This window comes from Geotrypetes seraphini, chromosome 7, assembly GCF_902459505.1.
Source record: "Geotrypetes seraphini chromosome 7, aGeoSer1.1, whole genome shotgun sequence".
In the NCBI taxonomy this organism is placed as follows: Eukaryota; Metazoa; Chordata; class Amphibia; order Gymnophiona; family Dermophiidae; genus Geotrypetes; species Geotrypetes seraphini.
This window is the reverse complement of record NC_047090.1, coordinates 27,767,722-27,782,064: the sequence shown is the minus strand read 5'-3', so window position 1 is coordinate 27,782,064 and position 14,343 is coordinate 27,767,722. Positions and strand designations below refer to the sequence as shown.

The 14,343-nt window shown below is 44.4% G+C and overlaps 1 protein-coding gene across 4 annotated transcripts in view; it reads right to left on the bottom strand.

Annotated features, from left to right (window-relative positions):
* CDK17 (cyclin dependent kinase 17) overlaps positions 1-14,343 on the bottom strand; it is a 220,656-nt gene that overhangs the window by 65,039 nt on the left and 141,274 nt on the right. For all 4 annotated transcript variants that reach the window (XM_033951159.1, XM_033951157.1, XM_033951156.1 and 1 more), the window contains one exon: positions 7,567-7,681. In XM_033951159.1, coding sequence (XP_033807050.1) covers positions 7,567-7,681 — 115 coding nt within the window. The remainder of the gene's footprint in view (positions 1-7,566; positions 7,682-14,343) is intronic.

The window sequence follows — 14,343 nt, the reverse complement described above, 5'->3', positions numbered from 1 at the left end:
ATTCAAGCATATTATACATTTATTATGTTCAAAGACACTGAAAAACCAATAATATAACTATACATCCCCCTTTCCATTCTTATAACATACTTTTTGTGCAAAAAGGTGTCTAATCATTACAATATTCTGTCAATGGCCCCCAAATCTTTTTGAAATTATTATAGTTCCCTTTTTGTATGGCAATTATTCTTTCCATTTTATATATATGACACAGCGAATTCCACCAGAAGGTGTAATTAAGTCTGGTGTAATCTTTCCAATTGCTGGTGATATGCTGAATGGAAACTCCTGTCATTATTAATAAAAGTTGATTATTATTTGATGAAATTTGACTTTTTATTCTCATAGATGTTCCAAATAAAATTGTGTCATACGATAGAGCTACATGGTTTTCTAGTAAACAATTAATTTGAGACCAAACTGATTTCCAAAAGGCCATGATGCAGGGACAGAAAAATATTAAATGATCAAGAGTCCCTGCTTCCAGATTACAGTGCCAACATCTATTAGACTTAGAATTATCTAACTTTTGTAATCTAACTGGGGTCCAAAATGCTCTATGTAACAAAAAGAACCAAGTTTGTCTCATAGATGCAGACACTGTACATCTCATTCTCCAAGACCAAATTCGTGGCCATTGAGATGCAGAAATTTGATGCTTAATCTCAATGCTCCAAATTTCTCTAAGACCAGTCTTTAGTTTTTTATTCATATATCCAGATATCAATTTATATCACTGTGCGGCTTGGTGCCCCAAAAAATCCGCCTGAAAGCACAAGAATTCCAGACTATACTGATTATTAAGAATTTTCCATTCAGGGAACCCCTCCTGAATAGCCTGCTTCAGCTGCAACCATTTAAAGCTTTGTGATTTGTTTAAACCATATTTATGTTGCAACTATGAAAAATCAAGCATTTTACCATTGGAAATAACATCATTTAAAGTTCGTATGCCTGCAATAATCCAATGCTTCCAGACGATTTTAAAACCGCCGATTTTAATCTTGGAGTTTAGCCAAATAGATTGATTTAATGATTTATGTATTGGATTAGGTGATAAATTGCTAACATAACGTAATGTTTTCCATGTGTCAATCAATATTCTATTCTCTTTATATTTTCTAGGCATTTTTATACTAAGATGAGATAGATGTAAAGGAAATATGAGTCACCATTCCAAATACAGCCAATCTGGGATGTTTTCCATGAGCTCTGGGAGGACCCAATACATACCCTGATGTAAAATATAGGCTTGATGATACCTATAAAAGTTTGGAAAATTTACCTCCATAATTGATTTTTGTAAAGATACAACCATGAGAAATCTAAGACAAATCCGAAAATTCTTCAACAGGAAACAATTCCTACTTTTGGTACAATCCCTTATCCTTGGACTAACAGACTACTGCAACATACTATACCTCCCATGAACAGCGACCATGATAAAACAATTACAAACTATACAAAATACAGCCCTAAAACTCATCTACTCATTGAAAAAATATGACCTCATCACAGAAGCATACCATGACTCACACTGGCTCCCAATACAAGCAAGAGTACACTTTAAATTCTACTGCCTACTATTCAAAGCTATTAATGGAGAAAGCCCAACCTACTGGAATAACTGACTAACTCAATCCTCCTCATCCAGGCACAGGAGAACTCACTCACTTTTCACACACCCACCATCCAAAAATGTCAAACAAAAAAAACTATATGACAACCTAATAGCCACCAAAGCAGCTAAACTGGACAGACAAATCACCATTCTGTTGTCATTAACCACAGACTAGAAAACCTTCAAGAAAGATACTAAAACCCTACTCTTCAAAAAATTCATAAAACCTATCTAACACGACTTGTTCCTACCCAAACCCCACCTACCCACTCTATACCCTTAATACTCTAATACAGTGTTTTTCAACCTTTTTACACCCGTGGAACGGCAGAAATAAAATAATTATTTTGTGGACCGGCAAACTACTAGGACTAAAATTTAAAAACCCCGTTTCCGTCCCATCTCCATGAGTTCGGTCACCTCAGTAATTATAGAAAAATAGACAAATATAGTGCAAAATATAAACAGCAGATATAAATTCTCAAAACTGACACGTTTTGATCACTAAATTGAAAATAAAATAATTTTTCCTACCTTTGCTGTCTGGTGATTTCATGAGTCTCTGGTTGTGTTTCCTTCTGTCTGTGTATCCTTTCTTTTATTTATTTCTTTCTGCACTCAGGCCCAAGAATTGTCCTTTTCTATTCCCTCCCTCTTTCCTTCCTATGTCATTAGTGCCCCCTTCCCATGTCTTTAGTGCCCCCTTCCCATTTCCTTAGTGCTCCTTCCTGTCTTTAGTGCCCCCAGTGCCTCCTTCCCATGTCCTTAGTGCCCCTTCCTGTCTTTAGTGCCCCCAGTGCCTCCTTCCCATGTCTTTAGTGCCCCTTCCTGTCTTTAGTGCCCCCCAGTGCCTCCTTCCCATGTCCCTCACTGCCTTCCACACTTTGTCCCACCCCCACCCCCGAAGCCAGCCTGCCTGCCTGCCTACCTCTCTTCCTCCCTCCCTGGCCAAAGCCAGCCTGCCTACCACCTTCCCTCCCTGCCCCGCAAAAAAAAAAAAAAGCCTCCCTACTTCCGTTCCCCTGCTCTTACCTCCCTGCCGCTGCTGCTAAAGCCAACAGGAAGTCTTCTTTCCGACGTCAATTCTGAATTACCAGAGAGTTGTCAAGATCTTAAGGTGGTAAGTGTTGGATAAATAGAGGCATTTTAGCATTAGTTGGGTAGTTAGAAGTATATTAGAGCACTGTTCTTCAACCGCTGGTCCGCAGGAAATTTCTGCCGGTCCGCAAAGGGCCGGCAAGATTAAAGTGACCATAGGTCCGTTTTCAGGCCTGCTGTCCCGAAGCTGTGTGTGGGGACAACGGGACAGGAGGTCTGAAAACGGACCTATGGACCTATAAATCAGAGAACATCAGTTTTACAGCCAGTTTATTTTTTTGAGAATACAGAGAAGTGTTTTTCAACACTGGTCCTCAGTACCCTGAAATCAGGTTTGTATTTCAGGATAATTACAAACATTTTTGTATATTTTGATTACCCTAAAATCTAGACCCATTTATTGGCCAAGACCAGTGAAAGAGGTTTTTATAAAATGACATTTTATAGAATAAAGTTCACTACTAATGAAACAGTGAAATCAGCACTGCTTGCCTTATACAGTGGTGCCTCGCATAACGGACGCCTCGCACAGCGAACGCTGCGCACAACGAACTTTATGTCTTGATCCGTACAACGAACTTCGTTTCACACAACGAAGTCGCCCGAGCTGCATCCTTCCGCGCAGGCACTGCGCTTAACTGCCCTCTCTCCGCCTGGTTCCCTCTTGCCCCCCCGACTCCCCGACACGATCGGGGCAAGAGGGAGCTCAAGCCCTCTTGCCCCCCCGACTCCCCGACACGATCGGGGCAAGAGGGAGCTCAAGCCCTCTTGCCCCCCCGACTCCCCGACACGATCGGGGCAAAAGGGAGCCCAAGCCCTCTTGCCCCGCCGATTCCCCGACACGATCGGGGCAAAAGGGAGCCCAAGCCCTCTTGCCCCGCCGATTCCCCAACTCCCCGACAATATCGGGCCAGGAGGGAGCCCAAGTCCTCCTGGCCACGGCGACCCCCTAACCCCACCTTGCACTACATTACGGGCAGGAGGGATCCCAGGCCCTCCTGCCCTCGACGCAAACCCCCCCTCCCCCCAACGACCGCCCCCCCCCAAGAACCTCCGACCGACCCCCAGCCGACCCGCGACCCCCCTGGCCGACCCCCACGACACCCCCAACCCCCTTCCCCGTACCTTTCTGTAGTTGGCCGGACAGACGGGAGCCAAACCCGCCTGTCCGGCAGGCAGCCATCGACGGAATGAGGCCGGATTGGCCCATCCGTCCCAAAGCTCCGCCTACTGGTGGGGCCTAAGGCGCCTGGGCCAATCAGAATAGGCCCGGGAGCCTTAGGTCCCTCCTGGGGGCGGGGCCTGAGGCACATGGGCCCAACCCGACCATGTGCCTCAGGCCCTGCCCCCAGGAGGGACCTAAGGCTCCCGGGCCTATTCTGATTGGCCCAGGCGCCTTAGGCCCCACCAGTAGGCGGAGCTTTGGGATGGATGGGCCAATCCGGCCTCATTCCGTCGATGGCTGCCTGCCGGACAGGCGGGTTTGGCTCCCGTCTGTCCGGCCAACTACAGAAAGGTACGGGGAAGGGGGTTGGGGGTGTCGTGGGGGTCGGCCAGGGGGGTCGCGGGTCGGCTTGGGGTCGGTCGGAGGTTCTTGGGGGGGGGCGGTCGTTGGGGGGAGGGGGGGTTTGCGTCGAGGGCAGGAGGGCCTGGGATCCCTCCTGCCCGTAATGTAGTGCAGGGTGGGGTTAGGGGGTCGCCGTGGCCAGGAGGACTTGGGCTCCCTCCTGGCCCGATATTGTCGGGGAGTTGGGGAATCGGCGGGGCAAGAGGGCTTGGGCTCCCTTTTGCCCCGATCGTGTCGGGGAGTCGGGGGGGCAAGAGGGCTTGAGCTCCCTCTTGCCCCGATCGTGTCGGGGAGTCGGGGGGGCAAGAGGGCTTGAGCTCCCTCTTGCCCCGATCGTGTCGGGGAGTCGGGGGGGGGGGCAAGAGGGCTTGAGCTCCCTCTTGCCCCGATCGTGTCGGGGAGTCGGGGGGGCAAGAGGGCTTGAGCTCCCTCTTGCCCCGATCGTGTCGGGGAGTCGGGGGGGCAAGAGGGCTTGAGCTCCCTCTTGCCCCGATCGTGTCGGGGGTGCCAGGGACTACACGGAGTCACCCACCGTACCACCCGATTCGGGTAAGCGCAGGTATCGGTGGGTGGCTTATTTGCGGGGGGGTGCCTTATTTTACATTTTTTTCTAAAAAGGGGGGGCTGTCTTATTTGATGGCCCTGCCTTATCATCGGGGAAACACGGTAGAAAAAAAAAAAAATGAACAGTTAAGTCCCAGTTTTTGCCGCTGAGACTCTGCCCTCTCACTGTAAAATTAGACTCTACTTAGTCTGTCTTTAAATTTAAAAAATGTGTGTTGTTTTAAAAAACAATTATGTTTTTAGATGTATCTAAATAAAAATAATAACCAAAAATTTATCTTTTTTATGTCATCTTAGCATATTTTATGCTGCAGAACGAATTATTTTTTTTTACATGTATTCCTATGGGAAAACGCGTTTCACATAACGAACGTTTCACATAACAAACTTGCTCCTGGAACCAATTAAGTTCGTTGTGTGAGGCACCACTGTATATGGAATTAGTATCTGATATGCTTCAGTGTCTTTGTTTCTCTTCAAATAGAATACCCATACAAACTCAAATACATATAAACAGTGTAACCTATAATGAAAGAAGGCCACAAAAATCCATCAAATCAAACCTTCTTCCAATTTCTTAACAACTCTCTCAACATTCAATATGGCCTTCCGGAGGGAAGATAAACCTGGCACCCAGTGCATATGAGTTCTCAATTTGCAGCAGTAGAAAATATTTGTTCATTATCCCAAATACAGTGATTGACTTAGAAATACCCAAATTAGCCCTTTTTTTCTAGCATCCATGTCACTGCACTATAATACTTCTGGTAGAAAAAATTTCCATAGTGTTACCACTTGAGTAATGCTTTAAAGTTGTGGGACACTGGTTAAAGCTACAGCCTCAGCTTCAAGTTTCAAGTTTATTATAATATTTGATATAATCGCAGTATCCAAATCCAATGCGATTTACAAAATTAAAAGTAGGTAAAATAAAAAAATTTTTTTTTCAACAAACAGGGCATTGAGGACAATTATGACGTAAAAACACTAAAGAAAATGAGGGGAAAAAACCCCCCATGCTGCTCCTTATGACCCTAGGCAAGTCACTTAGGCCCAAATTCTGTAACCAGTGCCTAAAGTTAGGCACCTATTTCGGAGGTGCCCAATTAGATAGGCGCCTATCTAAATTGAACAACAAGCTCAATTAAGCTTTTTTTTTTTTTTTCTATAAGAAGCAGCCAAAAGTTAAGCGCCGATATTAAGGCACCGTTCAGCGCATTTCAAGCACAATTGGGTGCCGTTTAGTTAATCACGCTGAGCGGCGCCTATTTTGGAGGCGCCCAGTAAATAGGCCAGCTCTAGGCACAACTAAAAGTTAGGTGCCCTTGCGAGCGCTTAAGCACGCTTAAGAAGGCGCCTAACACGTAGCCACTGATTGAAACCAAAGCGCAATTCTATAACACGGCACCTCTAAAAATTTAGGCAGCCTTCAAAAAAAATAGGCGCCATGCATGTTAGGCATGGGTGTGGCTACGTGTTAGGCGCCTTCTTAAGCGTGCTTAAGCGCTCGCAAGATGAATATATAGTGTTATCTGGACTATTATATGGTTTTAGTGACTTGTTGTAGTTCCAAAAAAGACGCCTCAGCCCCACCACTCCACCGCACGTAATATTTTATACCGCGGGAAGCATATTGTGGCGCTTCATCATTGGCTGTCAATTTTTGAGTGTTATTTTCTCCTTTTTATCTTTTGTTTTTTATATATATTTATATATACGTTGCTCTTTAGAAATACTTTTAAGAAATAAATATTTCAAATACACTTTGCTTCTTCAGTGTCATAATATCTACTTTAAAAGTAGATAGTACTTATCTCAGCCAAAACCTGGGGAGTCAGACCCGACATGTTTCACACAACCGAGTGTTTTATCAAGGGTCTCCCAAGGCTGCCGCTGATCTTTTCTCATAATTAAATTGGAGTCGGATGACAGCGGCAGCCTTGGGAGACCCTTGATAAAACACTCGGTTGTGTGAAACATGTCGGGTCTGACTCCCCAGGTTTTGGCTGAGATAAGTACTATCTACTTTTAAAGTATATATCATGACACTGAAGAAGCAAAGTGTATTTGAAATATTTATTTCTTAAAAGTATTTCTAAAGAGCAACGTATATATATATATAAAAAACAAAAGATAAAAAGGAGAAAATAACACTCAAAAATTGACAGCCAATGATGGAAGCGCCACAATATGCTTCCCGCGGTATAAAATATTACGTGCGGTGGAGTGGTGGGGCTGAGGCGTCTTTTTTGGAACTACAACAAGTCACTAAAACCATATAATAGTCCAGATAACACTATATATTCATCTGTACTATATCAGACTGGACAAAGTACTTACTTATTAACACTTGCCATATTTCAAACAAGCTTTAAGCGCTCGCAAGGGCACCTAACTTTTAGTTGTGCCTAGAGCTGGCCTATTTACTGGGCGCCTCCAAAATAGGCGTCGCTCAGCGTGATTAACTAAACAGCACCCAATTGTGCTTGAAATGCGCTGAACAGTGCCTACTATCGGCGCTTAACTTTTGGCTGCTTCTTATAGAATTTGCCCCTTAATCCTCCCATTGCCCCAGGTATATTAGATTGTGAGCCCCGGGACAGACAAGGAAAAATGCTTGAGTACCTGAATAAATTCATGTTCTGAGCTCCCATTGGGAGAATGGTATAGAAAATAGAATGAATGAATGGATGGATATAGCAATCATTCTTCTTACCTTCTCTGATGGCTGTGCATGGTGCCCCCTCTTCATGTTCCAGTCTGATTTCCTTTAGTGCAACCAGATTCTCTGTCAGTTTACTTCTTCCTTTGTACACGGTAGCATAGGTACCCTTTGTGAAAGTAAAATCATCAACACTGAACTGTTAAACCTGTAAGTACTATAAACTATCCTTGTAAGTCTCAGTAATATGCTGAGTCATCAGTGAGTACACCTCAAGCCTCAACCAATAGAGTCTGAAGACCCACTATATAAAGACAAACTGCAGACCTCACAGCATACCCTGAAGAAAACCACAGCATGATGGCTGAAATGTCAGTTCTACCTGACCAGATATGGCAAGACCCAGAAAACTGAAACAAGCATGATTTCAGCTGCAGAAGCCTAAGGGAACATACAAGTATAACCCAGCTTCATGAGGAGAAGAACATCTTTAAACTCACCAAAGAATGTTCCATTCTATGGGAAAAAGAAAGAGATCAACTGATTTTCTCACCAAAATTCATATAGGTAACTAATGGACTTTCCTGCCTCGTTCACCTCAAGCCCCAACCAAACGAGTTTGAAGACCTACTATATGAAAACAAATTGAAGACCTCAAAGTATACTCTGAAGTCCTCTAATGAGGAATCAGCAGGATATAAGATTGCACTTAACATAACAAACAAACTAAAAACATCATTCCCCAACTCAAAACATAGCAAAAAAAAAATGTGTGTGCAGGGTGGGGTTGGTTCTTGACATTTATCAGGTTTTATATTTCATTTTATAGAATATGTTCATTCCAAATTGTTTGGCGTTGTTACCTAAATTCTTACAGTATGATAAATCCAGTAAGTAGGTGGAGAAGGAAGAGTAAAAGGAAGAAAAAAAGTAGCTACAGTAGACTCTCAGTTAACTGGTACTAGAGAATGACACGGTGGCTGTTACCCTTGGCTAGCCGCGGATAACCCACCAAAACGGTGGGGAAAAAACTGTGTTCAACGTGGCTACGGGGACAAGGCCATTCACCGCCTCGTGGAGCGGTGAATGGCCTTGTCCCCGCAGTTAAGGGAAGGAATGCACGCGGTCACCTATCGCACTCCTTCCCTCCTTACTGATCGCTGCTGCTGCCAACGCCCAGTCCCAACATCTCCCTACTCCCTCCCTGCCCCTTACCTTTGTGGCCGGCGATTTCTAAACTGCCTTCTTACAACAGCCGGAGTGCTGAAGCTGCATGTGGCTGCTGTAAAGGTCATCTCTGATGCAACCGGAAGTTGCATCAGAGACAACCTTTCCGGCTGCCATATGCAACTTCAACGCTTCGGCTGCTGTAAGAAGGCAGTTTAGAAATCGCCGGCCACAAAGGTAAGGGGCAGGGAGGTTTGTCGGTACAGTTGTGCGCTGCAAGCAGGAAACACTCCTGCCTGTCAGACCAGGGCCTGTTGTCCGGGGAGTGAGGGGGGGGGGGGGCTGGGAGGGAGAAAGGGAGGAAAGGTGGGGAACAGAGAGTGGGGAGAAGACGCTGAAGGGAAATGGGGAACAGAGATTGGGGAGAAGACATTGAAGGGAAATGGGGAACAGAGAGTGTGGAGAAGACGCTGAAGGGAAATGGGGAACAGAGAGTGGGGGAAAAGACACTGAAGGGAAATGGATAGCGGAGGGAAGAAGATGGGTGTCAGACCAATTGGGGGGGAAGGGAGAGGCACAGTAACAGAGCAAATGGAAGACGCAGAGAGAAGAGAGACAGTGGATGGAATGAATTGAATGAGAAGATGAGGAAAGCAGAAACCAGACAACAAAGGTAGAAAAAAAAATTCTGTTTATTTTTCTTTTGCTTTAGGATAAAGTAGTATATTAGTTGTATTGATAAAAATTTATATACAAAGCCCTGCCAGCTGAACATCTCTTTCTCTAGTTCAGCAGCCAGAACTTTGATTTATAAGGCAGAAATAAGCTAAATATTGCAGTACTGAGGCTTGTATGGATGTTGCGGAGACGGGGCGGTGAAGGGGATGAAAAAGGACTCCCCAACGAAGTGCAGCCTTTTTCAGCTGCCCAGCACCCAGGAGAGGAGCATGGGAGCCCTTGCTCCGCCCCTCTCCCGGACCGAAACCAGTCTTCGGGAGCATTGAAAAAGGACTCCCCAACAAAGTGCAGCCTTTTTCAGCTGCCCAGCACTCAGGAGAGGAGCGTGGGTGCCCTTGCTCTGCCCCTCCCCCGGACCGAAACCAGTCTTCGGGAGCATTGAAAAAGGACTCCCCAACGAAGTGCAGCCTTTTTCAGCTGCCCAGCACCCAGGAGAGGAGCGTGGGAGCCCTTGCTCCGCCCCTCCCCCGGACCGAAACCAGTCTTCGGGAGCATTGAAAAAGGACTCCCCAACGAAGTGCAGCCTTTTTCAGCTGCCCAGCACCCAGGAGAGGAGCGTGGGAGCCCTTGCTCCGCCCCTCTCCCGGACCGAAACCAGTCTTCGGGAGCATTGAAAAAAGACTCCCCAACGAAGTGCAGCCTTTTTCAGCTGCCCAGCACCCAGGAGAGGAGCGTGGGAGCCCTTGCTCCGCCCCTCCCCCGGACTGAAAACTGTCTTCGGGAGCCTTGAAAAAGGACTCCCCAACGAAGTGCAGCCATTCGGCGTGCCGACGAAGGCGCACGACAAAGGCGCATGCGCCTTAGTGAGCGCCTTCGGGAAGCGCCGACACGGGAAGCGCCCCAACGCAGCACAGGGTGACTAGTGAATCTCCACCACAGTAACCAGCCACCACAGTAACCAGTCTCAGCAGGACTCCCAACAGCCTCAAAAGTCTCCTAGCGATAAGTATAACCAAATAACTATTAACCTCAATAATTTATACTGACTTAACATGACCATACATGACACTGCTTGGCTAGGTTTAACTGCATGACTACACGAACCTCCATGCTACTGCGAACCTGCATGATTTTTGCCTGAATATTGTGAAGTTTAATAATTGCCTAAATACTGTGAAGTCTATAACTACACTGCCTGACTAGATGAGAGCGCAAGACTACACGAACATACACGATATTGTGATCCTGCTTGTCACTGCATGAATACCGTGAAGTTGTATGAATATTGTGAAGTTTTATCATTATTATTATTGTAAAGTTTTATAAACAGCCTCATATTCATATTTGTACTGCGTCTCTACTATCACCAAGGCCATATCTGTTTCACCCTTAGCCAAAATGAGGACATCAAATACCACACAGATAATATTATGCATCATCTACCTAACTTACTATAGATGCCAGTGTAACGACGAAAGACCCCCTGAACAAATCCCAATCCACATCTCCTGGCAAAGGCCACTCAAACAGACAAAGCCAACTCCCTCTCCTCAAACCCTTTTTAACTGCTCAGAACTCGGTCCTTTTCAAATACCCGCAGTAAACCCTAAATATAAAGCATCCAAACAACACAGAAACAAGACCAAAAACAAAAAAAACTTAAAACAACTGAAACATATTGAAACCCCCACCCCCAAACAATACAGGAATTTCAAAGGAGCTAAGGATCTGGGTCATTAGCACTCAGACTTGATGGGGTGGGTCAGAAGAGTGGGCAGACTTGATGGGCTGTAGCCCTTTTCTGCCGTCATCTTTCTATGTTTCTATGTTTCTATATCTCAACGCCCGGTCGGTGAGAAATAAGGCACACATCATACATGACTGGATCGAACACAAAAACCCGGACATCATATTCCTAACCGAAACATGGATGATCTCAGACACAGATGTCATTATGAAGGAAATGTTACCGCAGGGCTATAAAATCGTCCCAATAACTAGAAGCTGGAAAAGAGGAGGGGGCCTAGCGATAATCCTTAAATGCTACTTTGACTTCACCAGAATGGACTCAGAAATCACTGAAGATCTGGAAATCATCACCTGCAAGATCACCAACCCCGAACTGGAAGAATCTCTAATAGCCACACTATTCTACATCCCCCCCCCATAAATGGTCAAGTGCAAAAGAAGAATTCTTTGAATACCTTTCATCCAATACCATAAAAGGCCCATACAACTTACTTCTGGGAGACATAAATGTTCACCTAGAGAAAAAGGAAAAACCGGAAGTGACAGAAATCGACTTGTTCCTAAATACCCTGGGCTTTGAAATTCCTGACAAAGAGGAAACACATGAAAAGGGACACCAACTGGACATCGTCACTTTTTCCCACAAAGACCCCGATGCAAAAAAAATACAATACCATGCAGGAAAATGGGTTAAGAACATATGGTCAGATCACTATACTTTCAATTTTGAATTATGTTGGCAAAAGAAACACTCAACAGCAAAACATATAAACAAAACCAGTTTGAAAAAAACAGTCACCTGCAGAAACATCACCAATCCAACAGAATTCTGGATCCATTATGAACTACACCCCAAAATAGAGGAAGAGCAAGACTTCCCCACTAGATGGGACAAATTCACAAAAGACACACTAAATCAAATAGCTCCTGTTCAATCATACAAAAAGAACACAAGGGCATCAAAAGAATGGTATGACGCCGAATTATTAGCCCTCAAACAAGATCTCAGAAAACTGGAAAGAGTATGGCAAAAAACAGACAAAGTGGAAGATAAAATTAAATGGAAACAAAAAATGAAAAATTACAAGAATCGGATCAAAGAAAAGCGTTATAACTGTTATGCACAGAAAATAGGAACAACCAATTCAAACAGTAGAGAACTATTCAAACTAGTAAGCAAAATAACAGACACCACACAGATACTACAGAACCATCACGATCAAATCCCAGAGGTCTCCACCCTAGCCAACCACTTTAGGAAAAAAATCACCGACCTCAGAGCCTCAATACCCCCTCCTCCACCCAATCTTGAATTCAACCTCAAAACGCAGAGTAGTGAATCCAAAGGCGATATGAGCTGGAACCACTTCGAGCCCCCAGATTGGAATAACTTCCTTGCACTCTTCAACAAATACTCCAAATCAAATTGTCTACTAGATGAATGTCCGTCTAAGATCATGCAAGATGCAATATCAGAATTTAAGAGGGACCTATTTAACTGGGCAACTTACTCTCTCAAAAACGGAACCTACCTGGAAAATATGGGACACATCCTAATCACACCCATACCCAAAAACCAGAAGATCTCGCTCACACTGGCGTCCAACTACAGACCCATAGCGAGCACCCCCTTTTTCACCAAAATGCTGGAAGGGCTGGTCAACTTGGAATTAGTAAATCACTTAGATAAGTACTCTCTCCTAAATGACCACCAATCTGGATTCAGAAAAGGATTCAGCACCGAGACAGTCCTAGGCTCTCTCCTTAACCACTTATATGACCTTTTCAATCAAGGTTCCAGCACCTTGATCCTACAGTTAGACTTCAGCAGTGCCTTCGATCTCGTGGACCACGAAACTATGCTTAGGTGCCTCGACGAAATGGGAATATCAGGAAGAGTGTGGACCTGGTTCCAAGGTTTCCTAACCAAACGATCTTATCAAGTGGTCCATGAAGGAAATTACTCTGAACCCTGGAAAAGCCCCTCGGGAGTCCCACAAGGATCCCCCCTATCTCCCACCTTGTTCAATATATACATCTCTTCTCTAGGCCACCTTTTACAAAAGCTTAACCTAACTTATTATATATACGCAGACGACATCTCCATACTAATACCAATAACAAATGTGACCTCAACCAACTCAAAACATATCTCCTCCATCATGCTTGAAATAGAAAAATGGACTTTAAACTTCAAACTGAAATTAAACTCAGAAAAGACAAAGATTTTCCTTGCTAGCCCAAACGAGAAAATCTCCGCAACTACAATATATGTAAACGGCCATGATCACCCAATACTAAAAACCATAAAAATACTGGGAGTCACCCTGGATACCCACCTGACCCTGACCGAGCACATAAACTCGGTGACTAAAAAATGCTTTTTCATCCTTTGGAAACTGAAAACCATAAAAAAATACTTCGACCCGCTATCCTTCAGAATATTGGTACAATCACTGATTTTATCTACCCTGGGCTACTGTAACATTGTCTACTTGGGAATATCTAAAAAAAATGTGATAAAACTGAGAATAGTTCAAAATACGGCCATCCGTCTAATATTCGGACTAAAGAAGAGCGATCATGTTAGTCCATTCTACAAACTCCTTCATTGGTTACCAATTGAAGCACGAATTCTATTCAAATTCTCCTGCCTCTGCTATAAACTAATCTGGGGACTGGTCCCCAGCTACCTACTACCTCACTTCGAATTCCACTCCTCTATTAGGCCTACCAGAAACCGTAACCTCTTTACCTACCCAAATATCATAGGCTGTAGATATCGCACCTTCTTTGATAGAACATTCAAATTCCAAGCAGGTAGACTGCAAACTTGGATAGGCTACTTCACTGATGCCGCCAGAGAATCATATAGTATCTTTAGGAAAGAACTAAAAACCACCTTGTTTAAGAAATTTATAACCTAACCAGACTTCTCCCCTAAAATCGGAGCCTCCTCCCATCCCAAGGAGTCCGTCTACCCTCTTCTGCCAAAATTTCTATCTTTAATTGTTACCAGTTTTTCCCACTGGTGCCCGTCCTTCGTTCAAATGTACCAAGTTAACAACTTACTTCTCATCAACATCTTATGTTATCTTTTTCACCTTCGCAGTCTTGTAACTCAAAGCGCAATCTCCTTTCTCTTCTCCTACTTATGCTCTGAATATCGTCGACTGTATAATGCTACTCATTGTGAAACCGTGTAATACACAGACCCTGTAACTCTCCTGTTACTAT